The sequence below is a fragment of the Aythya ferina genome, assembly GCF_964211825.1.
Source record: "Aythya ferina genome assembly, chromosome: 3".
NCBI classification, from domain to species: Eukaryota; Metazoa; Chordata; class Aves; order Anseriformes; family Anatidae; genus Aythya; species Aythya ferina.
The window spans coordinates 4,389,617-4,416,685 of NC_140298.1; the positions used below are offsets into that span (position 1 = coordinate 4,389,617).

At 38.3% G+C, this 27,069-nt stretch overlaps 1 protein-coding gene across 4 annotated transcripts; it reads left to right on the forward strand.

Annotated features, from left to right (window-relative positions):
- The first annotated feature begins 334 nt into the window (after window positions 1–334).
- SANBR (SANT and BTB domain regulator of CSR) lies at window positions 335–25,543 on the forward strand. 4 transcript variants are annotated; one of them, XM_084515631.1, is made up of 22 exons: window positions 335–495; window positions 771–948; window positions 2,941–3,106; window positions 4,750–4,936; window positions 8,072–8,165; window positions 9,191–9,429; window positions 10,263–10,321; window positions 11,163–11,323; window positions 12,155–12,241; window positions 12,346–12,456; window positions 15,433–15,556; window positions 16,045–16,197; window positions 16,855–17,000; window positions 17,343–17,442; window positions 18,528–18,560; window positions 19,503–19,602; window positions 20,645–20,739; window positions 20,850–20,878; window positions 20,976–21,049; window positions 22,072–22,160; window positions 22,551–22,642; window positions 23,528–25,543. In XM_084515631.1, the coding sequence occupies exons 3-22, from the start codon at window positions 2,957–2,959 to the stop codon at window positions 23,562–23,564; spliced, it is 2,160 nt and encodes a 719-aa protein (XP_084371757.1). In that variant the 5' UTR covers window positions 335–495; window positions 771–948; window positions 2,941–2,956; the 3' UTR covers window positions 23,565–25,543. The 4 variants fall into 4 exon arrangements, with proteins under 4 accessions (XP_084371757.1, XP_084371759.1, XP_084371758.1 ...); XM_084515633.1 differs by lacking the exons at window positions 335–495; window positions 771–948; window positions 4,750–4,936 and having other exon boundaries at window positions 2,968–3,106; window positions 8,076–8,165; XM_084515632.1 differs by lacking the exons at window positions 335–495; window positions 771–948; window positions 4,750–4,936 and having other exon boundaries at window positions 2,975–3,106.
- Window positions 25,544–27,069: the final 1,526 nt, after the last annotated feature.

Sequence of the window (27,069 nt, forward strand, 5' to 3'; positions counted from 1 at the left end):
GTTAACGAGCCGCCCGTTGCCACGCCCCGGCCGCCATTTTGCGGCGGCCGCCGCCCCGCTCCCCTCAGGCCGCGCGCGCCTCACGCGGCCGCGCGTTGCCAGGCGACCGGACGCCGCGCGCGAGGCGGGCGCCGCCGCTGCACTGCGACAAGGCGGGGCGGGGCGGGGAGCGCCGCAGCGCGCGCGCCGCGCCCCACCCGGCCTCCCTATTGGCTCTCCGCCGCGGGAGGGGGCGGGGCTTCCCCGCTCGGGCGGCGCTGATTGGCGGGCGGCGGTGACAGGGAGCGGGGCCGGGGCGGCTCCCGCCTTGGTCCTGAGGAGCCGCCGGGTGCGCGGGGCCGCTCCGCAGCGGGCGGCTGCGGGGAGGCGGCTCCGTGACGGGCTGCGCGGGCACCCCGCGGGCACCCCGCGGCACGGCACGGCCCGGCCGGGGGAAGGGCGGCAGCACGCGGCTCCTGGCGGCTCCTGGGGTGCGTCTTGTGCCGCCCGGCACAGGTGGGTGCGCGCTGTGAGGCGGGGCTGGCGGGCTCGGCGCCTGCCACAGCGCCTCAGCGTCCGCGGTGGCCGATTCGAGTTAAATCTTTGATTAAATCTTTGATTAAATCTTTTATAGCGCGAGGCTCGAAGCCTGCTGCGTTGTCTCCTTTAAAGTGTAAGCTCTCTTACAGGGGAGCTGCGCTTCTTCCTTTGATTATCTGATACAATCACACGGTGGTCAGAGCGGTGGCTTAGGGAACGTGCGGCGTTACCAGTAATTTTTCTCTCACCAGGTGTGTTTTGTGAGGATCCCAGCGCTCCGTCACTTCTCACCTCAGCTAAGCCTGCTTTAAACCGGCTGCACCTCGCATATCAGGCAGCACAGGAGCTGGGCTGCGTATCTTATACCCACACAGGTTTTCCACTGGTGCTGAGCCGTCCTTACCTGGTCATTCCTTCCCAGAACAGCAGGTATACATATTTAGTGCCTTAATTGCAACTAACGCTGCTATCTGTGTTATATATATATATATATAACTCACTAGACAAGTTTCCATCACCAAATTCCCACGTTGCCACCACTTGGCACTTCAGTCAGGATGAGTGTAAGGGCTCAATGAACGTAGGCACTCATCTACCTTTACCTCAAAATGGCATCTATCTTTGCTGGAAAGATTGGGCCCATCCTGTCTGGGAAGGACCTTTGTGCTTAAAAACTGGCTATTTGGCATGCTTTGCAAAAGATTTCATTTAGATGGGATTGCTGAAGTGCTATGACTTTTATCAGATTGGCTCGTCTTCCTAAAATGAAGCTCTTTAACCTGGTGCCCTCTTCTGTGTTTTGTTTGTTGTGTTTAAATCTCACAAATACCTGAAGCCTAAGTATTATTTTAGCATGTTCTCTCTTTTTTTTTTTTTTCTCCTGATGGTTTCATATAGCTGTTCTTTTGAGAGGATGAAAGCTTACAGTTAGCTGCTATTCTGAATTCTATTTCTACTAATAAACTAAAAAAAATGCTGGAGTGATTTCTTCAATCAGAAGCAAAATCAGTGCTATTTTTTATGTTTTAATTGTCTCTTAGTTGCATGGAAAGTGATGCAAAAGAAATACCTACCTGTAGTAGTCTTCTGGTAATAAGCAATTAGTTAAATCTGCTATGATCCAGGTGTATTTTCCCTGAAATTCCTTATAGTCCTTGCTTTCTACAACAAAAGTCAAATTTCTGCATGTGACTTGTAGGTCCTCTTATTTATGTGATCTGGGTAAGGTGCTTCAGAAAAGGTCTACAGTGCTTCCAGAGTCCTTATTAAGCTCTCTGGCTGGGTGCTAGTTGAGTATGGAAGCCCTGATTAATGCCAGCAGTTTTCTCCCTGTGTATGCTAGGACAGCGCTTTGAACTTTTACTCTGCTCCCTGGTACTATACATAGCATGCATTTAAATAACTAAATAAAGATATTTGTTTGTTTTTTCCTTCAAACTGGGAGGACTGCATTTGTAAAGCATTCACTATTGACTTTATACGCTTTGTACTGGTGTTTGGTCCAGTGCTCAACTTGAAACTGGAGGAATGAGGTTGCTCAGCCCTGATAATCCCAGCTGGGTGTCCTGAATGTTTCAGGACAACTCAAAACTGAGGTGCTCAGGATGAGAGCTGAGAGACAGCCCCGTGTTGTGCTTTGAGGCTTTATTGATTTCCCTGAGTTCCCCATATAATTCCCTCTACAGCGGGAGTCTGGTTTATAAAACAAATAGGCAGAACAAGAAGAGATGGAAGTAGAAAGTTTGGAGAACAGAAAAATGTATTTAAGTGCAAATAAACTTAAATTTAGGAGCCCCCCCTGTAGCTTTGGCTGTTTATTCCAGAATTGCAGGCGGTCCTGCTTCGTATCGGAGGGCTCAGCGGTGTGCATCCCCCGTGGAAGCAGACACAGGATGGGTCCCTTTCAAAGCTGCAGAAGGAGGAGGTGGCTGTGGTAGTGTACCCCCCAAACAATCAAATACCAACAACTCTCAAAGCCTTCAGTTTACTGCTCTGTGGTAATTTGTGAGAAAAAATTGGTAATAATCATGGTAATATGTTGGTAATCATGGTAATAGTGTCACTTCCAGAAGCATGTCCCGCTTGGAGCTACAGTTCACAGCCTCTCCTCACCCCTTTCTCCCCTTTTTTTTCTTAATACTCTACAATTTTATGTGCAATTTTTCCGTTCCTCTGTGATGAAGCAATTCAAAGGTAATTCCTGCTGCAGTTGAGCTGGGTTTGATATGTTTTGCACGTGTGCTCCTTCCCCCCAAAGAATTTGAATGTGAAAATATGAAACACAAACCTGAGAGCATTAGGACGTGCCTGTAGTGCTGTGGCAAACATTTCCCATTGGAACTTGGGGAGAGTTGTGGGTGACTTAGATTAAGCTTTGGCAAACAATGCAGGCAGACTCGCTAACAACTTTTTCTTTTCTAGGCTTAAGCAGCCAAAGATGAGTCGTGGATTTTCAGAAAACAATAATTTTCCCTATGACAATAATCAAATGGTTTTGGATATGATTCTGTGCTCCCTAATCGGTGTTCCCCAGCCTATCAACTGGGACAGCGTGGCAAGGCTCGTTCCAGGATATACATCCAAAGAGGTGAGTTTACTAATACAAGTATCTGTCTACTCTAAGTAGTACTTTATGAAGAAGAAAACTTTGGGGAGGGAGGGGAATTGAAGTTAAGTTGTTTTTTTTTTTTTTAAAGTAATATATAATTACAAGAACTGAAAATGTTGAATGTGCAGTAGATAGAAAAAATATTTTTGTTTCTACAAAACTTGAACATTGGAATTAAGATATAGAGTCCGTATTTTATTTTATATTTATATTTTATATTAAAACTGATACAGAATAAAAATCAATGGAAAGTAAAAACTGAAAACAGATTTAGAAGAAAAAAAAACACAAACAACAATGATGTTTCAAAATAAGATTATTTTAATGGAAAGGATGGCAGTACCTACTACCCTCCTGTAGCTTCTCGTGGCCTTACTAGCACACCTGATAATTTTCTGTGAATGATATTCTAACTCTAAGGAAATAAGAGTTACAGATCTTACTGTGAAGGAGAGCAATTGCCTTTCTTCCTTGGTCCTATGTGATGTGGACTATTCTTTCTTTGGTTGGAATAGGATTTGGAAGAACCTAGTACCTCTCTATACTTAATCTCTTCGGGCTGCTGAATTTCCATGTGAAATTGTTTTCTTTATTTTTAAATAAAACTGATTTTTTTTTTTTTTGAGTTATGAGGGAAAGTGAGTTAAAAGAGTAAAGTGTCTTTTGCCCTTGTGATTCAGTGAAGCTAGAAAAAAACAAGCCAACAGTCTTTACTTTCTTATAAACTTAATCAAATGTGTCAGCTGACATTTGGAGCATTGCTCGTGGGCATCACTGTAACCTTCTATTTAGAATGTCAAAGTGAACGATTGGGAGTAGAAGCTTGTGTGGAAGGTTTCTGCCTTTCAAGTGTTCAGCAAAGCACTAGGGGGCAGGAGGGTGTCTCCCATTTAGCTTTCAATTTGCAGGCAGTCCTATGCACCTTAAGCAAACAAAATAATTACAAAAATCTTAGTGACATCTCTCCCTATGTTAACTAAGATAATGTGATTAATTAGTACATATCTGGCCTGAAGAGTTGTGTCACAGGAGAGTTGCCTGTGGAATTAAGCAGACTTACAGGTATGTGTAAGTTACCCGTGCACAGGATTCTGCAGAACCAAACCCATCGCTGTCCTTGTGAGTTACAGAATTACAAAATGGGAAGACTTCCTTGTTCATAAAAACAAGGAGTGGAGAGTTGATAACAGTGCAGAGGAAATCGCCAGTTCCATGTGTCCAGTCAGAGTGGAAATCATAAAGGGAAAGAGTAATAATTATGAAGCAATTATAGCCACTTGTATTTGACAGCATTTGTGGCAGAAGGACTAGCTACAAAAAGAGACTTTAAACTCTCCTTCAACTTCACTTTTGAAGATCTGGTTTAAAATCACAGGCCTTAAGGATGTAAAGGTTGAAACAGGTTCCACCTAACTTTATTGTTACTGTTTAATTATGGCAAATTTTATTGTGTGCTTATGTGCTTTTCTGATACCACGAAGTAGGAGGCGTTATAAGTCTAATATCAGCATGATCAAACTGTTCATGGCAAATATGAAATGCAATATCTGCCTCAAATTATAGTTATTAAAAATGTACTGAAAGCTACTGCTTCATTGTCCTATCATTTAATCTTGTGACAGTGTGCAAAAAGGTTTGATGAACTAAAAAGCAGTGGAAGTTCACCCGTTGACAACCAGTATAATCCCCTGATGGCTGCTGGTGGGAATCCTGTGGAAACTTTAGCCACGTACATCAAATCCTCCTTGCTCAATACACAGACAGAGTTTCAGGAGCCTGCTATTGGGCAGGATTCCATTACAATAACTGGTATGTTTTTAGTCCTTCTGAAATATATTGCCTTTTGTTATGATCCGAATGTGCATGCTTTTCTGTCTGGAGTGGTGAGACCACCCAGGAACAGAACTTTTTGCCTTTGCAAGAGAAGAGTTAAGCATACGCATAATACATACGTGAAGTCTCTTACAGTTTGTGTCGAGGCAGTGTTAATTTGTTTGGGTATTTTTGATAATTTGCCCTTTCAAAGGGCACGATATGCAGGAGTGCATAAATCTGTATGCTAGATCCTTCTGTTCAGCATTTTTGGTAAGGAGAGGAATTACTCTTCTGTTTTGTATCCCGTGTTGGCGTTGTTAAACCTACAACTGCTTGCAAACACAATAAGCTGTGTTATTTGAATAACATGAAAGCTGTGTGCAGAAAAGGTGTGGAAAACTGAGATGATGATCCCTCAAGGTCAGACTTTCCTCTCCCAGCAAACTTGCCAATTGTTTGGTGGCAAGAAAGCTACGCAGGAGCTGGGAGCATATTCTAGTCACTTTTTGATGCTGGATAGTCTTGCAGCAACATACAATGTGCCTTAAGTCAATGATGTGTCCCAGGAATGCTTTGACAGAACAGGACCAACCCTAGTAGTTGTGTAGTGATTGAAATAAAATTAAATATCTCCTTAAGTACCTCTACTATGTGGAGTTTTAATTAACTGTATGATAGTTATCCTCTGGATTTCATTATACTCTGAGATGTTTTCAGCACCTCGTAGGATTTGGCAAATGTGTTGCATGACAAATTTGCTTCATTGCAGTAATGAGTAAACCATTTCTGTGGTGCAAATTTAGAAGACAGTGAAGTGTTAAAATGTTCTTTGTTACGGCATCTTTCACTGTTGCAGCTTTCTGGTCACTTGTTTTTGCAGGAGAAAAACAGCTCTTTGACCTTTGCTGCAGAATGAATAAAACGTTTTTAATTTATCTCGCAATGACATGGAAACTGTATATGGAGTAGGTAGACCAAAAATGCTTTCATCAGCTTTCAATTTTGTACTTGTTAAATGCATTATGTGGAATAAATACTTCTTGCACCCACGGGTGGCTACTTAGAAGATTAGTAGCTTCCCAGTAGGCAGTTAACAAGCTAACTCTGCTCACAGAGCTCTTTACACAATTACTGCATGTTTTCTTTTTAACACTTTAATACATGTAATAAGTATTAATACAGTACCCCAATGTTTCCTACTATAAGATCCTAGCATGAGATGATTTCTGTTTTCTAACATGTTTCCTGTGTGACTTTGGATAAATATTTTACTCTGTTTATATGTAACTAGCTAATATTAAATTAGGGTAATTAATCTTTTTCTCACAGGCTTGTAGTGAACTCACCCTCTTAACATTTGTGAGGTACTAGTATATTTCAGAATTAAGGATTTGAAAAAAGTCTCTTTGTAAATTTATGTTTTTTCATCAATTGCTTCCTAGTGTATTTACTCATATCTGCACCTTTTTTAAGATGAAAAATTTGGGGCCTGTTTGGATTTGTTTGTAGACACGAAAAAGTAATCAAATTTGTTTTGAGTTGGATTATGCTTTTATTCGAGGTGTGAAAACTTACTTATTATTAGCTAATTTTAAAGCAAACTGCTGCTAAGTCCTTCTAAATAAGTATTATGGCAGTAAACAAGCACACAAGACAGTTTTACTCAAGGTATCTGTTACTAGCGTTCAGAATTTGAAACATCTTTGCTGAAAGAAGAAAAAAACATAGGAAATGTGTGGTAAAGCTCTGTTAGTTTGGCTCTGTTGCATATTCTTGTCAGAGTTATTTCCTTTTCTTCGGTAAATAACTTCCGTGTGGCCAAAATACATTTCTTAATATTTGCAGACAGAACTCTTCTATGTCATTTTTTCCACAGGCCTTGCCTTTAAAACATTTACCTTACCTTGCATTCAAAATTTAGGACTCCTGCCTTGGCTGTGGAATGGCTGCACTGAGGGCTGTGGCTGACTCAGGCCTTTCCAAGGTTCTCCTAGGGTCTGTCCAGTAAACGTTCCTGTTTTATTAACTGCATTTCTTCAACTATGGCCTTACTGAGGCTTGGCCAAGCAAGACCTTAGGCTGTATCTTTGGAGAAAGTTTTGTTTCTTTGGCCTTTGATGTGATAACTGCTTTCCTGACAGGCATAACTGCTGTGTTCTGAACTATACAGAGTTTCCAGATCATTTCTGCTGTCACTCTGCTATTGTAACGTAGCCACAAGATGAGAAGGTCTATTTCAGGTATTTTTGGAAGAGTACAGCCTCTTCCACTGTACAAGAGAGAGAGAAGGTGCTTCTGGAGCCCGTTCCCTAGAAATCTGAGAGTGGGGATCCGTTCATCACAGTAGGAACAGTTACTCAATGTCTGAATGCTGGTGTTGTCTTAACCCTTGATCCAGGACCCAGTGGGTTTGACATCTAGAGCTTCTGGCCTTCACCAGGTTTTGTGTGCACGTTCCACTGCTTTTAGTGTGTTTGTGACAAAAACCTATCTGAATTAAAGTTCAGCTGTCCTTTATACCTGAAATGAGCTGCATGATGGAGTTCTAGGATGAGAAGGATTTGGTCTGCATTTTAGGAGCATAGCTTTGGGCAGTTGGCTTCTTAAAGCCACACACTTAAAAAACTTAGCAAAAACACATCTATAAAGATTTCTGTGAGTTAGTTTGGAAGCAGCTTATTTTCAGAGCTAAAAAAAATGTGTTTAAGAGGTGGAGTTAATCTCAAGTAGTTATATCCTGGCAGCAAAGCTGCATGAAAACAGAAGTTTTGATGTGGCAGAGTCTTAAGACCCACATCCCACAAAGCAGATGAGGAGAGCTGAAGGCTGGATTCTATGCTCAGAAACAAATGCTGAAGACTTTGCACGAATCTCATTGCTCTCTATTCAGACAGGATTGATTTGGGTTTCCAGCCAAGTGTCTGGGCAACCCAGCAATGTTGCTGATCTACGTTGCTGTTTATGGCATTCAGGGCAGGAAGTTGGCTTATCTAGCAGCCCTTATGGTAGCACAAATCTATTGCTGGTTACGTAACATTGCTCTGTTACGACAGCCGTGCTTCGAGATAACAAAAAGGAAAAGGTCAGGCATTTTTGATCTAATGCAGCCTTTTTTTCCTTACACTTAAGGAAGGCCCAGCACAACCTCTGCAAGGAATTGTTCGTCAGAATCTGAGAAAGGTCCTGTGCATAACAGTGGAGAAAACACTGATGAAAGCCAAGGGTAAGAAGATCTTTGCGTTTGTTACCTAGGGGTTTACAGAGCTGACAGAAAGATGTCTAAAGTTCTCTCACAATTCTTCTATCACAAAGAACACAGCTAGGAACATCCTAATAAATGCTATAAGAAATTTTGTAACCTTCTCTTGCAACAGAAATGTTAGATGTTGGTTTGAGAACTTCAAATGTGCAGTAGGGATAGCTTATGTAGGAATCTGCCCATAGTGTTCCTCTGAATGACTGATCGCTGCTGTGGTGAGAATGGGAACCAGAGCCTGATTTTAAAAAGGAGTAAGTCAAGACTGATGCTTAATAACATTAAATATATATTAAAAAAAATCAGTGAACATAGGTTTGTTCTGTTCATGCGGAAGAAGGAAAATAAAACTGTAAATGAAAAGTGCAAGTGAGTGATTTTACTACTAACTCAAATAGCCATGCACATCACGTGTTTTCTGTACCAAGCAAGTACGCCTAGAAAAACATGTTTGATTCAAGCGTAAGGTTAGAGATTTTTCTGTGGAGACAGTGTTTACTGATTCTAGCTTTTACTTAAGACATAGTCAAAAGAGTTTTAATTTCCACTGATGAAAATTGCTGTTGTATGTTCTTACTGTCCTTCTGTGCTTCAGTAAGGTAGGCATATGTTTATGCCTATCTTTTCAAGAAAATAAAAAAGGGAGAACAAATAAGTTCTTTATGTAATTCAGGTAGTACCCCATAACAAATTGGAGACAAAAATCAGAGGCTTCAGCTCAATCTTTTTTCTCCAGTCCTTGAAATGGTAAATGGCAGTGATCTTGTCAGAGGATGTGCATTTGTGTTTTTCACCAGGTGTCTGACAGTACTCTGCATTAATATTTAATAACTGCAATTTGTTTTGCTTCTGTTAATAAAAATCTGTTAGAGACATCAGTTTTGCAATGTGTGCTTGTGATTTGGAGATGAAGTCTTGGAGTTTTATCATTCTAATTGGTCCTTATGTGTACGTATGGTCCTAATTTGTTTTGTGGCTTGCTTTCCTTTGAGGCCAAACATGGTGATACATGTGTGTGATGAAGCAAAAAACCTCAAAGAAGATTTTGTTTGTCCTCGAGACCTTTTGATATCGGAAATGAAATACTTTGCTGAATATCTGTCAGTGGATGCCCAGCGCTGGGAGGAGGTGGACATTTCTGTGCACTGTGATGTTCACATCTTTGACTGGTTGATAAGATATGTTAAAAGGAACACCAAAGATTGTGAAGCTAATGAAATGCCCACTCTAGGTAAAAAACAATGTGTAGAGCATTTGTTGCAGGTTTGTTATGGTCTGTACTAATGGAAGGTTAAAGTTTTTGCTACAGTTCAGCTCGTCTCCTATTTCTGTACTAACGTTTTTCATTTGTTAGAAAAGTGTTACAACAGAAGATTCATTGATCATTATAGCAGACGTCTCTGATTCCTTAACACTGGCATTTTCGAGGATAGCTTAAACAGTGAAAAAGGTCTGACAGTTTGGGATCTGGTGGTTTTAATTAAGGTTCTTCAGACATCTTCTGAACAAGAATAGAGTGGTAGTTATAGAACAGTGACAATTGTATTAGGTTTTGGTTTGTTTCCCTTCTGCTCCCTATCTGTACAGGTGCAATACTTTCTAAAATATCAATGCAATCTGATACAACAGCAGAAGAACTTTTCCTTTATAAGTTTGAGGCAAGTTTTTAATCTGTGATTATATCTATGACTTATCTGATCTATTTAATCTATTATTTGTAAATATAAACAAAGCTAGAATAGTGTTAAAGCTTGAAAAGCAGAGGTTACATTGAGCAAAACTTCATCTGAGTATGGTGGCTAGCGATGGACGTTTATCTTGCTTGTAATGGTTTAGTCACTGTATTCCTGTGAAGGCACTTGTTCCAGTCTTTATAAATTCCAGATTGTTGTGCTCTGGCCACCTAGATAATAAACCAAGACTTTGCATACTAGAAGGTGGAATAATGAGTTGATTGTTCTAAAAAATAATATTTAAAACAGATATGAAATGTGTAGCGGGAGGGATGCAATGTGAAATTACCAGAAGAATTAATGGAAAAAAAACTTTCTTTTTGCCTTCTAGAACCAGCAAATGTCATATCAATTCTTATTTCTTCTGAGTTTTTGAAGATGGATTCATTAGTAAGTATTAAGAAAGGATTCTGTGCCATAAGAGTACAGTTAGTCTGTGTCTAACAACTTGTTTGTTGTACTTCTGCTGTTATGTAAACAGCTGATGACAGATGCAATGAGGGCCTTTTAAAGATTTTGCCACTTTTCTTATTCAAGGCAGTAATCTAAAATTTGCAGAATCTCAATAGGGACGCAGAAAACGTACAGAGGAAGTTATTTCTAAATGTTATAGTGAAATCCTGGATTTGTCTTCCGATGACTGATTCAAGTAATGTCAGAATCTGTCTTTGACAGGTTTTATTAAAAAGATTACTAAATCAGTGAATACCTCCTATTTTGTGTCCTTACACAAAAAAACTTCCATAGCTTAGGATCTGGTTCTCCTTCAGCTCTGCCTATTGACTTGTTTGTTAAAATGTTTGTCAAGTTCTGTCATTAGGGCGTCCATAGCAAATTTAGCTGTTTAATACTGAGATCCAGGTGATGCTGATGTATAATGGTTCTCTTTTGCAAGCCATTGCGAGGTACTGCTTACTGAAGTCAAAACGTTTGTGGAGTTGTTTTCCAGATTCCTGTAGAAACCTTTTGGAGGAGAACACAAATGGACTCAGTCAAGTTAATTCGTAGTCTCTTTTAAACAAATCTGAGACTTGCTTTTTGTTTTTGGGTAGAACTGAAATAGTTTTCTAAAACACTAGATGCTTTCTAAAAAATGAAACAAAACAAAAAAAAAAAAAAAAAACAAGAACCAAACAAAAACCTACAACAGTTTGAAGTAATTAGCGCATCTTTTGAGATTGCTTTGTTTAGAATTCTTTAAAATTACTTTTAATGTTTCTGTTTTTCCTAGGTAGAAAAATGTATTCATTATTGCCACAAAAATATGAATGCTATTGTAGCCACACCATGTAATATGAATTGTATCAATGTTAACCTTGTCACAAATATTGCTGATCTCTTCACGCACAATGAAGTGGAAGAGCTGAAGGACAAGAGAGATAAATTCAAAAGGTAACTTTTTGCCCTGTAATACATTACTGAAGTGCTATAGGGCTTTTGGATCATTTTTTGGATCATTATATGACACACTGTGAAGTTTGGAATCATGTATATGCAATTTATATTCTCATATAACATATCTTCATCATAGAACATGATGAAGTGACTTCAGAATTTTTTATTAAAATTACAAGCAAAAGGAGAGGTTTTTATATGAGGCAAGCTGAAGACAAAGGTCCCACTAGGAGTGTGACATGGACGAATTATTCATGAATTCGCATGTGAAAGCCAGGATTAGGGTGAGGAACCATGACATGACACGCTTCTAATTCTTACAGTTTGTTTTCAGCAATCTGTGAACTATGTTGTTTGGACATAAAATTTAGGGTGGCTGGAATCCTGAAGAGTTGTGATTGAGTACTATTTTAGAAAGCATACAGAAGGACTCTGGCTTAGTCAGTATCAAGAGAAGGGTCAGTTATTGGAGTTATTGGAAGGCAGACTGACAGAAAAGGAAGAATGAAGTTGAAACTTCTTTTAATCAATAGGGATGATGGCATTCTAGGCAGGGTAGAAGCTGGCAGCTTAAATTGTCGAACAATATAATAGAGGGGGAAAAATTTAAGGGATCTCTTTCTTCACATCATAATAAAAATGATGACTAGAGATGACTAGGCCAGGAACCAATTATCTAAACAGATTATTTTAAAGCAAAATCACATTAAAAGCTGGATTCTGAAAGAAACACAGCGACTTTTGCAAATCGTTAGAATATAACTCTTAGTCTCAGTATACATAAAACATTTTTTTCTAATGGGTAAGCTGTGTTGCTGTCGTTAATAGTAAACTGTTCTGCAAGAAGATTGAGAGACTATTCGATCCAGAGTACGTAAATCCAGATTCTCGGGGAAGTGCTGCAACATTATACAGGTGTGGTCTTTTTTTTTTTTTTGTTACTAATTCAATTGCAAGGGCAGTCCCTATAACTGCTCTTAATCCAATATTTTGTCTTCTATTTTTATTTTTAAATCTAGATGCTGTTTATGTAAAAAGCTGCTAACTAAAGAAACTGAAAGAAGAATTCCATGTGTCCCAGGAAAAATCAACATAGATCAACATGGGAATATTGTCTTTGTACATATAAGGTAGTGAATATATATGTTTTTTTTTCCTTCCGCTAAATGATGTTGTGTGATTTTACAAAACGCTACATGTTTAGGAATTATCAGATACTTGCATTGCAAAATGAAATGAAGGATACATATAGAACAGTGAATTGTTTAAATTTTTGCAGTACTGGGAGGGGAGGGAAAGAGTTGAGGGAGAGTATGATGATCTGAAATTCATTCATCAGTGCAGCTGCTGCAATATGGAAAAACTCCAGGCGTGATTACTGGGACGGCTATTTTGGGATGTACTGCTTTACACAGAAAATACTCAGTTAATTGTTTCAGCTAATTGTTTTTAAGATATATGGAGCTGATTTGACAAATTGAATTAAAGGCTGCTTTACTACAGGGCTCATTATGGAATGGTAGCTCCATCTCTGCAAGCAAAGGAATGTTGAAGATTATATTCTAGGCTGACTTTATACTGTCAAATCAAATAACCAGCCTGCTTCAAAACTATTATAAATAAACATTGCCAGTTGTTCTTCTGTTCTAAAGTATTTGTCCAAGGAACTTCCAGGACCTGTTCTGCATCTGTGCCTTGTTCATTTGACACAAATGTTTAATTGACTTCTGTCTCTTTGAGCCATGTTTGTGAACAGTTGGATTCTCTTCTTAATGAATGTCAGTGCACAACGTGCTGCAGTTTTCCCTTCCTCCTCACATACCCCCTTTAAGGAAGACAGTGGGAAGTTAATAATGAGAGGCCTTTCTCAACGTATCTATTCACAGAATCACACAGAATCACAGAATTTCTAGGTTGGAAGAGACCTCAAGATCATCGAGTCCAACCTCTACCTAATGCTAACAATCCCCACTAAACCATATCCCTATTCGATTCAGAACAAGCAAAATGTGGTTCAGTGTCAGCTCCCAAGAAAATGCATTCATCTAGTGTTACCTTCCACAAGGTTTTGATTAAGTTCTACCTACCAGTCTAAACAGAACTGAATCTGTTATCCTGTCCTGACATATTAAAATCATTGGTGATTAGCCACTTAAAATTCATTAACTGTGTTATCGAAGCTGACTATCACAGAATCACAGAATTTTCTAGGTTGGAAGAGACCTCAAGATCATCGAGTCCAACCTCTGACCTAACGCTAACAGTCCCCACTAAACCATATCCCTAAGCTCTACATCTAAGCGTCTTTTGAAGACTTCCAGGGATGGTGACTCCACCACTTCCCTGGGCAGCCTGTTCCAGTGCCTCACAACCCTTTCAGTGAAGAAGTTCTTCCTAACATCTAACCTAAAACTCCCCTGGCGCAACTTAAGCCCATTCCCCCTCGTCCTGTCACCAGGCACGTGGGAGAACAGACCAACCCCCACCTCGCTACAGCCTCCTTTAATGTACGTATAAAGAGCAATAAGGTCGCCCCTGAGCCTCCTCTTCTCCAGGCTGAACAAGCCCAGCTCCCTCAGCCGCTCCTCGTAGGACTTGTTCTCCAGGCCCCTCACCAGCTTCGTCGCCCTTCTCTGCACCCGCTCAAGCACCTCCATGTCCTTCTTGTAGCGAGGGGCCCAAAACTGAACACAGTACTCGAGGTGCGGCCTCACCAGAGCTGAGTACAGGGGGACGATCACCTCCCTAGCCCTGCTGGTCACGCTGTTCCTAATACAAGCCAGGATGCCGTTGGCCTTCTTGGCCACCTGAGCACACTGCTGGCTCATATTCAGCCGACTGTCCACCATCACTCCCAGGTCCTTCTCTGCCTGGCAGCTTTCCAACCATTCCTCTCCCAGCCTGTAGCTCTGCTTGGGGTTATTGCGCCCCAGGTGCAGGACCCGGCACTTGGCCTTGTTAAACTTCATGCAGTTGACCTCAGCCCATCGGTGCAGCCTATCCAGATCCTCCTGCAGAGCTTTCCTACCCTCAAGCAGATCGACACACGCACTATGTAGCTGATATGCAGTTTGTAGTTGTATTATTAAAAAATACAGATTTTTAAAGTTATTCAGAGAATTATTTAAGTTCTAATTATTGTAGTACTTGCAACTGCTTCTCTACACAGAATCCTTTTATTATTCCTTAGATGAGGTGGTGTTGGCCACTGATAAATTCAGGCTTATGATCTAATACAAACCTCTCTTTAACGATTTAAAATTAGTTTTATATGTATTGGTCTTCCAGTGGTACCTAGAGCTAATTCCCAGTTGGAACCACTGCTTTGTTAGTCTAGGTCAGATGTACATATAGTAAAAAATAGCTCAGGACAGGCTTAAAATTGTGGGAAAACAGTATCTGCTCCTTCTGAGGATAACATGCGCCAGTGCCGGTTGTGTATTCTCTTTTGAATTATGAAGAGGTGTTTGTCATTTTATCACTTGGAAGGAACAAAGGCTGTAATGTGCGCTATTTTTAAGACCAGAAGTCTCAGACACAGGTGTTCATAAAAAACAAACAAAAAAAAGTTTCCTGTTGTCAAGCTTTAATTACTGACTGACTAATCGCTGTTGCATTGCAGGTGCCTAGAAGTATATATACTCTGGCTTTTAAATCAAATAAAGTAGAGTGACAGGACTTTGCTTCTGTTGCACAACATTATTACTCTATGTAAGAAAATGGCAATTTCATTGAACTTGTTTGCATGTGCATATTTCAATTCCTTCTACTATTGTTTTTCTTTTGTTTCATGGTTCTCCTGATTTCCAAGGGCTCAATATTTATCTTATCTTATATATTTGCAATATGTGGAGCTTGAGAGGAAGCAAGCTGTAATTCTTTGTTGTTAGTATGCTTAGGATGTTGTGAAAGAACGCACATGTTTCTATCATGGTCTGAATTTAATGATTCATTAAATTCATCATCCTTCCTGTCCTGAACTTTTCTGTAGGATTTCCACCAGTGGAAGATGTGGTGTTCTGCTCCTTCTCCAATTCACCTTTCTTGTGGCTTGATCAAAACAGTTTTATTGACTTTGTGTACAACCTGACATTCTGCTTTTTCAGAGATAAAACCTGGGAAGTCCATGAGTACTTAATTGGCCTTCATGAAGAATTAAAATCTTGGCGTGATGTTTATTGGCGTCTCTGGGGGACTGTCAATTGGTTGACCTGCTCAAGATGTAATCAAGTTAGTCTATTTTCATTTTCACTTGTTTGGTAGCTGGTTTATTGTGGGTGAGGTTTGGGAGTGAGGCAGAGATCAAAACAGGTCAGAAAATATATTCCTTCCTTCCCTTTGGCCTGTTGGTTTTGTCACCAACTGGCTTCCAGTGATTTATTTATTTATGTATTTATTTATTTATTTATTTTGAGTAGGAGAGATGATTGTTTGCATTGTGGAAGTAACATGCTGTGGTTCTTGACTTTCAAGTACTATTTTTTCCATCATTTTCCCTTTTCCTTTTGTTCTGGCCACTAAATGCAAAACAAGACTAAATTAAAATGTTTATTCTCTGGCTGCTCAGGTTTTAGTGAGTGAAATAGTCTTCCTATGGGTTATTGAGTGTTTGCATTTTGGGACGTGGCAATAAAGTTTGATATGCATTCCTTATAGTGCAAAATTCACTTCCATAAGTAACCTTATCTCTCATTATGTCTCTTTTTATTCTGATGTAGTGTTTCCTGTGTACCGAATTCTCCCATTGCCAGTACCATCCACAGCCAGTTCTTTATCCAGGTGTAGCAAGTGCTCTGGGCTCAACTGGGACAGGAGTATATCCCTGTTGTAACCAAAAAGTGCTTCGATTTGATCCTACTACCCTCCCAAAGGTACTTAAATACTAGCTCACTTTTAAAACAGCATAACAAAGGGGGAGGAATGTGGAATATGTTACAAAAATAGATCTTTTCCAAAATAAGGACTGTAAATTGTTGCGGTATCCTGCAGACTTGCTGCAGGGTAGGATGAGGACTGACCCCTGAAATCAGTCTCCGTCCTGTTTTAGTGTCTTGATCTGAGAACCATCCAAGGATAGCAGCATTCCCTGGCTGGCAGGGTGGAGCATGGGTCTGGAGGAGAGGGCACTGCAGTAATCCCAGAAAGGCTTTTTTTTTTTTTATTTCTTTCCATTTCTATAACAGCATGTGTAGTGCAAGCAAGGGATATCCATCTGTTCCCTTTTGTCTTTATACATTTGACTATGTTTAATGCTAAAATTGAAAATGAAACAGTTCTCTAAATATTGTTTTTCCTACATAGTGAACTCTGCTTTACTTCTCAGAATCTCTGCTTCTAGAGGTTTGTTAACTTTAGCAAGAGCAGAATCAATGTCACCTCTAGAATTAAAACGTCATCTGTATGGTTTACATCCTGAGAAAACTTCTGAGTTTACAGACAAAATGTTTTTAGAAAGCTAATTTTTTTATTGTATTTACCAAAATCAGTTCTTCCCATTAACTCATTCCTCTGATGTGTATGTATCACAGGGCTGTCAAGTGAGGGATCACATGGTCGGCTCGCCCTCAGGAAATGAAGATGAGGATGCTTTATCATCTCAGACTACTAAAATACTGAATGATTTGCTCCATCATAGAGACGTTATTGTTGTTCCTTTCACTAAGGATGAGAATAGGTAAGAACACTGCATTGTTACTGATATCTTAGCCTTGAACGCTTCGTGTGTTCATGTTGAATTTAATCTCCCTGTTTTTACATGGGTGACAGGGCACTTTCTAAAGATAACTTAATTGGAAAGGGAAGAACAAATACTGTTGCCTTTTACGTTTCAAGTAGATGTGTAGTCATTCAATCTCCATAACCATTCATTCCTATCTTTATTCATATTTTAATGGATTGTTAGCAAAATATTATGTGGGTGGTCTGGGAGCGTTTTTCTTTTGATGAGTACAGAGAGACTGGTTCTAAGTTGTGAAATAGAAAAATAATATAGTTCTGTTTCATGTGTTTCTGTAAGTGACTCTGGCATTGGGCTCTGTGATGAAAAAGGCATTGAATGTGACGTACTCGTAGAGCCAAATACACCGTGGGGCCCCAAAACTGGAGAAGTCAATGCTGTGAGTGACTGCTAATGTTTTTTCCCCAGTCTTTCCAATAATGAAGAGCCTTACAAGGGTACTTTGAAGAATTAATTAAATAACCTTAATAAATAAATAAAATACATTGATAGAGGAAAAGGTGCACCACTGAGCACTGCAGGATAGCATAGGCTAGTGAAGGTATAAAATGCCGAGTTGATTAAAAAGTGAAACATTTACCAACTCTGCCAGAAATATTTCTGTAAAGCAGAAGTAATTCCCTGGGTGTCTGAGCTTTGCAGCCTGTTTATAACCCAATGGTATTTAAGGAACCAGTCATATTCTACAATACATCTGGTGGCAAAGTTTATTTATTGCCACCTTCATTTGTCTACTGACGCATATCTGGGTACATATGTCCCTGTGGCTTTTATAAATCCATATAAATGAAGTACAATTATATGTTTTTTTGTTTGTTTGCTTGTTTGTTTATTTCCAAGGCATTTACTTCCCAGTACATAGTACTTTTCAGAGCTATGATTCATTTATGTTTCTGTGTCAGATCAAAAGAGATACTTTCAATGCCAAATTTGTGTAGACTGTTTATAGTACTACCTCTCTTTTAAAGAGATCTTTCATGCAAAGATAAGTTTTTGAAGATCTGCACCCATTATGGAACTTCTGGTAACTCAATGATCCTGTTGGTAGCATGATGCTGCTGATAGCATAAGAAGTTCAAACAGTGTCAGTAGCTCTCCAGCAACAAATGCAGGAAACTTTAAAATCTTAACTCCGTAATGATCTGGTGCATAACAGCCACCCAGCCCTGGACTGTTGTTTTCGTATTACATACACAGATAAATATTTTTAAGCTAAGGTTAGGTGAATTGAAACATGACTCTGAATTCACAGTGTTTAATTGATTAATTGGACAAACAAGTTGTAAACTATTAGTTATTCCACCAAAATGTAAAGCTAAAAATGAAAGTAGATTTTCCAGGAGCTACCAAGGTAGATTGCTGTTACTTTTAGCATGTTGTTTTTGGGATTCTACTCACTTATTTTTTTTTCCTTCTAATCATAATTAATTCTTTAACTTATGTCTCTTCTTTTTGTGACTACAGTTTCTTTCTCTGAAGAACTGGACTTTACAACTGGTTAGTAAAATGTTTTGTTCACATTTTCAGGCATTTGCACTTCTGCCATGGCAGAAAACTAGCTTTGCTTTTTTTTAATCTTATTTTCTTACTAATTTAGACAAAAGTCTTATTTTCTTTTGTGGTAATGTGGAGTGGAGTGTGAAGTGCTACGTTAGCCTGAATAAAAATTAACATTTCCTTTTAAAATTCTTATAAATGATAGCAATAGATCAGCAGCCTAGTAGGTCATTAGGCAGACAGAAATGTAAATCTTCAAAAACAGAGTTTTTAGTGCCTGTCTCTTTGGTTTGTCTGAGATGTACGTATCCAAATGATGTATTCGTAGTGTGCTGCAACATGCATGCTCTGTTACTTAATTACTGAGTATCTCAGCAGTTTCAGGCTACAGCAACCCTCAGTAAAACCCTAAGAAATCTTGTATTTTACTATATTTTATGGCTACATGGCTATCTCAGATATTTGCCATCAAAGCTTTAATTTTCTTATTAAATAGAAATAATATATCCAACAATATTTTGGATGCTAAATGCAGAATCATGCAATGATACAGGCTGGGAAGAGATTTTTAGTGGTCATCTTAGATATTTCATCTCACTCGCAAACCAGGGCCGACTTTAAAGTTAGACTCAACTTCAAAGCTTTACCACTTTGCCCATACCCAGTCAAATATTGGTTATCTCTGAAGATGGAGAGACCACAGCCTCTCTGCGAAACTTCTTAGAATGTTTGACCACTTGGGAGAAATATAATAAAAACATTTGCCAAAACATTCTAAGCAAAGATCTGAAATTACTTTCTCAACATTTGAGAACAATTTAACTTTGCACGTAGTTACATCACTAAGATGTGGAGTTAGATTTGAAAACAACTCCTCTGGGACAGATTTGATGTATCATTAATTAGGAATCAAGCCTCGCCTATAATCTGTGGCACTTTTAGAAACAGCAGTCATTGTTATCTGAAGAAGAGGAGTATACCACTGGCTCAGAGATCACTGAGGATGAAGTGGGGGATGAAGAAGAAGTATGCAGGAAACCAGGTATAACAATAGTGTGTATATTCAACCTCTCTGGAATTTTAGAAATAAAGACTCAAGACAGCAGAATTCTTCTGTATAGGAGCTCTAAACATTAGGAATTTTTTAAGTAAAAATATTATTTCAATTTTATTTCTAGTTTTTCTTTGTTTAGGTATAAATTACCCTATTGCTAATTGTCATCAAAAATATTGGCAAACAAGGGAAGTTGCAACTACTCACATTCTAGATGTCCTCGAAGTTGATCAAGGGCATATTTTGCAGGAAGGACTATCAAATGACTGTTTTGAAGTTTTGCCTAGATAAATGTTGGAAAAAATGCAGTGGCTACATAGCTATACTTCCTACATGCCTTTGTTTTTTAATACTGTTCTGATTATATGACATTATGAAAGGACTAGTGGGTGTGGCTAGAACTTTGTCTGCATTAAAGATAAGCTCTGTATAAGCTAAAATGATTTTCATTTTTTTTGTTGTTGTTTTAATTACGATAAGGGGTTTAGGAATGTGGAAAGCCAAAAAAAAAAAAACAAAAAACAACAGCTTTTCCTTTCCACATTAATAATGAGCCACTTGATCTGAGGCACTTCATTTTTATTTTTGTCTTAACTTGAAAGAATAGGAGTGTACAAGTTCATTTAATTTATTTAAAAAAAAAAATTGCATGAAGATTTGTAGTTTGACTTCTAAGTTGTTTTGTCTGATATCACTCAGTTTGTTGATTAATGTAATATGGTCAGAGATGCAGTTTGTATGTGTACTTACTTTTTAATTTACAAGAGAAAACTTGTGCAGTTATGTGTCATTACTGTTTATTTCAAATACGTGTTCAAATAATGCACGCTTCTAATGGAAAAGCATTTGAGTAATCTGTGTGTATTACCATGTCCATAACACTGACAAAGAAAGAGAAAATTACCTGTTTGTTTACTTTCCCTGTAAAGGAATAGGGGAGAAAAGTCCTTTTGTAGCTGCATAGCTGTGAAATTCCAAATATCTGTGATTGTGTCAGTCAGTAGATTTTTATTTTTATTTTTTCAATTAGCAGGGAGAAAGGAGAAATTAAAGAAATTCTACAAGCACCCAAAGAAAGTGCTTTCTTCACCTAGTATTCAGAAAAAGGAGAAGGCATCTGAGAAGGTAAAATCAGAGCTGTGAAGTCAGCCTCTCTGAGTTGAATAATGAGGATTTTACTTAAGTCTTGGACATGATGTTAAAATATACTTAATGTATCTTTATTTCTTTGATAGTCAAGTTCCCGAGATGCATCTCCTTTCATGTAAGTAGTTCTCAAAGTCCTTGAGAACTTACTGTAGTACGTTGCTTTCTGTAAACTGTTACTGATAACATTCTGTGCATCTTTCTTTTCTAATCAGTGTGAGTATGCAGCAGAACAAATGGGATGCCTCCAGGTCACTAAGATTCAATCAAGATGCTCAAAGAGAAGATGGTCCGTTCTTGCATGAGTCTAGCTTTTGTAATCTTAATATTATGCAAAGAAAATTATTCTTTCATATAAGAAATGGCTAATTTTCTTGAAATATGACAATTTAGAGAGCTTTAGGTTGAATTTAATCTCAGCTATAAGGGTTGTTTGTTTTTTTCATAGTTCTTCCTCATTTGGAAGAGAACACACTTCAACTAGGCTAGCTGTTAGTAATCACCTCTATCCAAACTACACAGCAATCTCAGATTCTTCCAAACTGTACAAAAATATTCATACAGCTAGGAACTCCTAAAAATATTTCTTCAGGATTTGATTGGTGTTTATTAGCAATCTCATATATTCTACAGCAGAAAAATCTCTGTAGCAGGAAAATTGAAATAAAATCCACCATGTAAAACTAAATTGTAGTCTTGCACAAAGGCTGAAAAATAAATGGGCAGCGTTGAGACTTCTGACTAAAAATATTGGAAAAGAGTTCCAAGTTTGCAGGAGAAAAAGAAAAAAATATTCCAAGTGTATGTTAGGGTGCTTTATGTTTTGTAGTTTCTCACGTGTAATCTCTGTAGGTTATGTGGTGTCATATGGTGACTTGGCAAGAATGCAAATATTTTTTCTTGCATCCCTGTACCATTTGTTGTCTGGGCAAATAAGTAGAGATAAACATTCACTTGCATCTCCTTCCCAGTCTTTCTGACTAAAAATACTTAGAAAGTTATTTGTTTATTCTCCTTTTTTAATATCTCCTGAGATTTTTGTGCATTACTGCTGTTTTGAAAATCTCTGCCTCAAAACCCTTTCTGTAGTTTCTTTATCTCAGTGTAATTCCTCAGGCTGATTCTGGTATCTACCAAGAATACTACTGAAGCTAGATTATTCATCAAGATCGAGAATTTTGGTTGCTCGAGGTTTTTGTATGAGCTGAAAAGAAAGAGTGTTATTTTTGCAAATAGGATATCACTGAAGTGTGTGTAGTTTTTGTCTTCAGCAGCAAGAAAAACCTGTTCTAAATATTCTTTTTCTGACAGATCAGAGAAGAATGTCTGAGATTACAGGGCACTTAATAAAAATGAGACTGGGAGACCTTGATCGAATCAAATCAAAAGACAGCAAAGAAGTAAGTCTTTTCCTGTGTTTATAGAATTAAAGTGATCCTTAGTAACAAAAACGTGACAAAATTGAAAATACTATCTTCTCATTTACTAACATGGAGCACTGAATTTGATTGATTTTCATTTTCTTGTAAGCATGGGTGGAGGATTTTTGGTTTTGTTTTTTGGTTGGTTGGTTGTTTTCTTGTTTTGGCAAAGCAGTTAAATAATCATTTTTAACCTTCACTGCCTTTAAAAACTGGATATGGAAAACAGGATGGGTTTAAAAGGTTTTGGTACTCGGTTGTGGCAAAGAAATTAGGCCATAAGTCCTCCTAAATATTAATGATTTTTATGAAAAGTCACTGATTAAACTGAGATAATGTCACAACTTTTTTTTTTTTTATGCGTTCCAGTATGCAGGAGGTATTTATTCTAGACTTGAAGCTCAGATAAAGGCCTCAGCACATGTCAGTACCCGACAAATCAATGCTGAGAAGAATGCCAGGTAAGATATTACAATAAAATGAAAATGCAGAACAGGGATCTCTGGGGAGGCTGTGGGGGGGTGGAAATTGTTTAAATTAATCATGCTTCATTTCATACACTTTTTTGCATCAACATCCCTTCTGGCAGGTTAACCATATATGATGTGAAAGCTTCCTTTGTCAAAGTAAACTACAGCTAAGAGAGTGAAACTCTTGTGCCTATGCTGGAAGAACTGCTTTTATGTTGGAAGACTTACTGTTCTTTCAATATACATTTTGTTGAAATTATATATATAAGTGTAAAATTGTTAGTTAAGATTCTTTAGCCCATTCTCTGGCCTCCTTCCAAAAAAAAAACAAAACAAAAACAATAATTTAAAAAAAAAAAAGTTCATTACTGTATATTGGTCGTCTACACCTCAAAGGGATAAAAGAAAAATTAAGTGAGGTGCTGGCAAACTGGTTTTAGAGCCTAGAACTGGTCATAACTTGGTCAGCAGGTGAGTCTCTGAAGCTAAACCTTATAATGAAGCTGTTGACAGACTTTAAAAGATGTGCTGGATGCTTCAAATATCTTATCAGAGGAATTTCTTGCAGGTCTTATTTCTGTCCAAAGAATGCAGGTGCCCGTAGTGATGCAAAAGAAGTTATTTGACATTACAGTTCTTTGAATAGCGTTACAGTTTAACATTACAAACTGCATTCAAACAAAGAACTGTAGCTGCAGGTATACTGGCAGAGAGGCAGCTTTCTCAAACTGTGAGATGTTTTTCCTCCTTCTCTCAGAACACACTAACATGAAAACAACTTCAAATAAATACTGACCAGAGAGCTACTTCATAATAAGCAAACAGAAATTTGAGCTGTAATAACCCACATATGTTTCTTATGTGCTCCTAATCCAGGTCAAAATCCCGTTTTGGTCAAGGCCGTCCAACATAAGGACTCATGGAAAAACTGTAGCTGGAATACTTCACTGCTTCCTGAAGCTATATGGCACTTTGATATACGGAGAATGCATATCTCCAAAAGCTTTGACTTGATAAGCAGTGACTTATTTATTACTTTTCACTTTGTAAATTATTTTGTGTGATAAATGAATGCAAGTCCAATAAGGTCTGTACTTATTTCAATTGTAAATATACTATTTCTTATATTTAAATTTAATTGCTTTTTAGGCTATTGTGTTGAGTTGCATAGAAAATATTTTATAAACATACAAAGTTAACTTATTTAACTTTATTTATGGGGAGGACAAATATTTCTTTTGGTATGATAGAAATAGTAAAAAGGAAAAAGCAAGACTACTGAATTCTGAGTACAGTCAGCAGTGTTAATACTGCTAAAATATATATATGTATATTTATGTTGCATTTGATAGTATGTTTTAGGTCAGTCTTCTGGGGATTTGCATTTAAAGTCAGTGACAATACAGTAGCTGTGACTTAGATTAGTTTAAGCAGTTTAATGCAGTTCTGAGGCTTCCTTCTGTATAGCCACGCAATTCCCATTCATGTGAAGGTGGGTATCAGGTAGAGACTAGACCTCTGAAGATTATTGAAATACTGTGATGATGCAGTATCTCATCTTGCATGTGGAACACTTGCTTTACTTGCATGTGATATTCATTCTTATTTCCATATCATATCTGATTCCTCTTGCACAATACAACGTTTTGTTCCCTTCTGATGTCCAGACCTTAGGAGGCAAAGCAGTTCCGTCTCTTTGCCTTACCACTAAATTACCTAGCAGATAGGTTATTAATTAGCCACCTTCAAATGAGAGGAATCATTAGGACAATTTGTGCATATAGATATTTTGGGTCTAGTTTCTATCTGAAACCTGCCTCAATAACACTGTTTAGAAGTCAGATGCACTTTCAAGTTCCGTATTTGGAGCAATAGAATACAAGTTTGTGTATATGTCAAATCTAGGGCTACCAAAATGAAATAAGTTGCCTAGAAAATAATTCATATATGAGCAAAGAAAATGGCAATAATGGCAATAATAATGGCTGAATTCAAGTAAACACATTCTGACTTTTTTGAAACAGGTAGAAAGAGCGCTCAGGGAAAGTTTATTCTGGACCACAGCTGTTTTAAAAAAAAAAAAAAAAAAAGGAAAAAAAAAAGTGAGTTTGGTGTAATTTTAAGTCTGCAAGATCCTGGGGGGAAGGACAGGGTGGGACAAGGAGAGGGAGATCATCATTGAAATGCACTCTTCTCTCCACTCAGCCTTTTTTGTTTGTCTTGTTTCTTGAGAATTTTCAGTAGGCATTAGAAGACTATGATAGCAATACTTGAAAATATTGCTTTCAATGTGGAAGATTTTTAATAAATTAAAAATGAATGTTTATTATGTGTTTTGTCCAATGCAAATTCAGAGCCCAAATAAAACTAACGGGCAAAACTGTGCATTTCAGTGGCTTTGACCTGTATTTAAGTAAGTAAGGCTTTACTAATGCCTCAGGTCTGCTTGCAAGTAGTACTGCAGCTTTAGGCCGTTACAGTAAACATTGAAAGACTGATTGTTGTATGCTGAAAGAGAAAGTATTTAAAATCCACTGAATAAAAAAAATAATTAACAGAATAAGAGTTTTGCTACAATACTGTAGCTTCTGATAGAGGATTATTCCAAATAGTAAACTTTGCCATAAAAGTTGCAGGCTGCATGTGTGTGTGTGTTGTTTTCTTAGAACTACTGACTAGAAAAGGAGGGAAAATCCTTCTGGTTTTGTTTTGTGGGGAAAAAGCCAGTTTTATGTGCCAGTATTGTTATATTCAAAAATATTTTTGAGCATATAACAATAGCATACATGATATGCGGTCTTTTTTCCCCCCTTGCCTACCACCTTGAATTTCTATCTTGTATTAATTTTGAAGATTGTCTTGGTTTAATGGAAATAAAAGTTACTGATTTAAGAAGTGTGTGTTTTTTATGGATACTTACAAGAAATAAGTACATGATTTTTTTTATGACGTCAATCATGCTTGTGTATTTGTGATTAAATTGCAGCTTCATGATACAGGCTTTTTATCTGTCAACATCGGAATATGGACGAAGGCTGAACTGTCCCAAATCTATGAGAACTTGAAAGTATTTTTTATCTGCATTGAGTTTTGAAGCTGGATTAAAAGTTCCTGAGTGAGATGCCCTGCACATGACCCAAGTATGCAAAAAGCCAAACTAAGCTATGCTAAAAACATATTTAAGTTTGCTTCCCACTGCCACAGTGCCAATAATACCTTTTAAACAGTCTGACAAATCTGTGAATAGGATTAGTTTTCATTACTCTGCTTTTAGAACTTGCTGTATGCATGTCCTCTATATGTATGGCTGCAATACGGGAACATTATGGCTCGAAATCTTGGAGAAAGGGCCAGAACATTAAATTTAGCCACAGTAATGCCTCCAAGAGAAAAAGAGTACATGTTAAAAGAAATATGGACGTATAGTTGCCCTGGTAAGTGAATAGACATGAGCATATTTGACGTAACTGAAAGGATGCTTATTTTTGCAAGAAGGGAATTGATTTTTTTTTTAAACATTGCTTCATGTTCTTGTTGAGTGTACAGACATACTACATTACATTGCAGAATTGCTCCTTTATATGCGATACTTGCTTGAACAATTAGGTGAAGTTCCTTGCTCCTTTTGGCACTTCCCATTCCATACTTGGCAAATGTGAAGCCTTAAGGTATTCTTGGTGTCCAAGATAGCAGCATACATAGACAAATACTGAAGCCATTCCTTCTGCAGCTAATTCTTGGTGAAATCTAATCTTTTTGAACTGTACCACTGTGTTCTGAATTGCAGCCAGAGAGTTTCTCTATTTCTTTATAATTAGGCATAATTAGGAAGGGAGACTGCACTTTATTCATCTTACAGCAGGAAAACGTATACTGGTGAATTCTCACTTGGCTGTCCCTAGATGAGTTTAAAACAAACACAAACCAGCCAAAGGCTTGTCCGGACTTGAGGTCAAGTTGCAGCGCAGAATGGCTGTGTCCCTAAGGTTGCTCTCTCTTCCTGTCCCTGAGCATCATGATGAAACCATCAGCCAGTTTGAAAGCAAAATCAAGGGACACAAGTTGCACAGGACCGCACTATCTCCTCTTGTCTGGAAGTAGCAAGGGCTTTGGATGGTAATTTGGTAGGTGGTGCCTGATATTGAAAGTTGGCCTTTGGTTTGGGGAGGACTGCACACGCCTGCACAGCCCTCGATAGGTGCCTGTCATCTGTAGTCTGGTGTGGTACAAGTGTGCATCCCACTGCTTCCCATTGTTGTGTCCCGTGTGTTCAGCACTTAACATTCCTCAGAGACGTAGCAGGTGGCTGGGCTGATACATTCTAGTTGTGTTTTAGATACTATCACCTCTCTGAGTGACTGTCAGTTACAGAAATGACTTTTTTTTTTTTACTTTGGGGGGTGTCAAGGAGGGGGCAA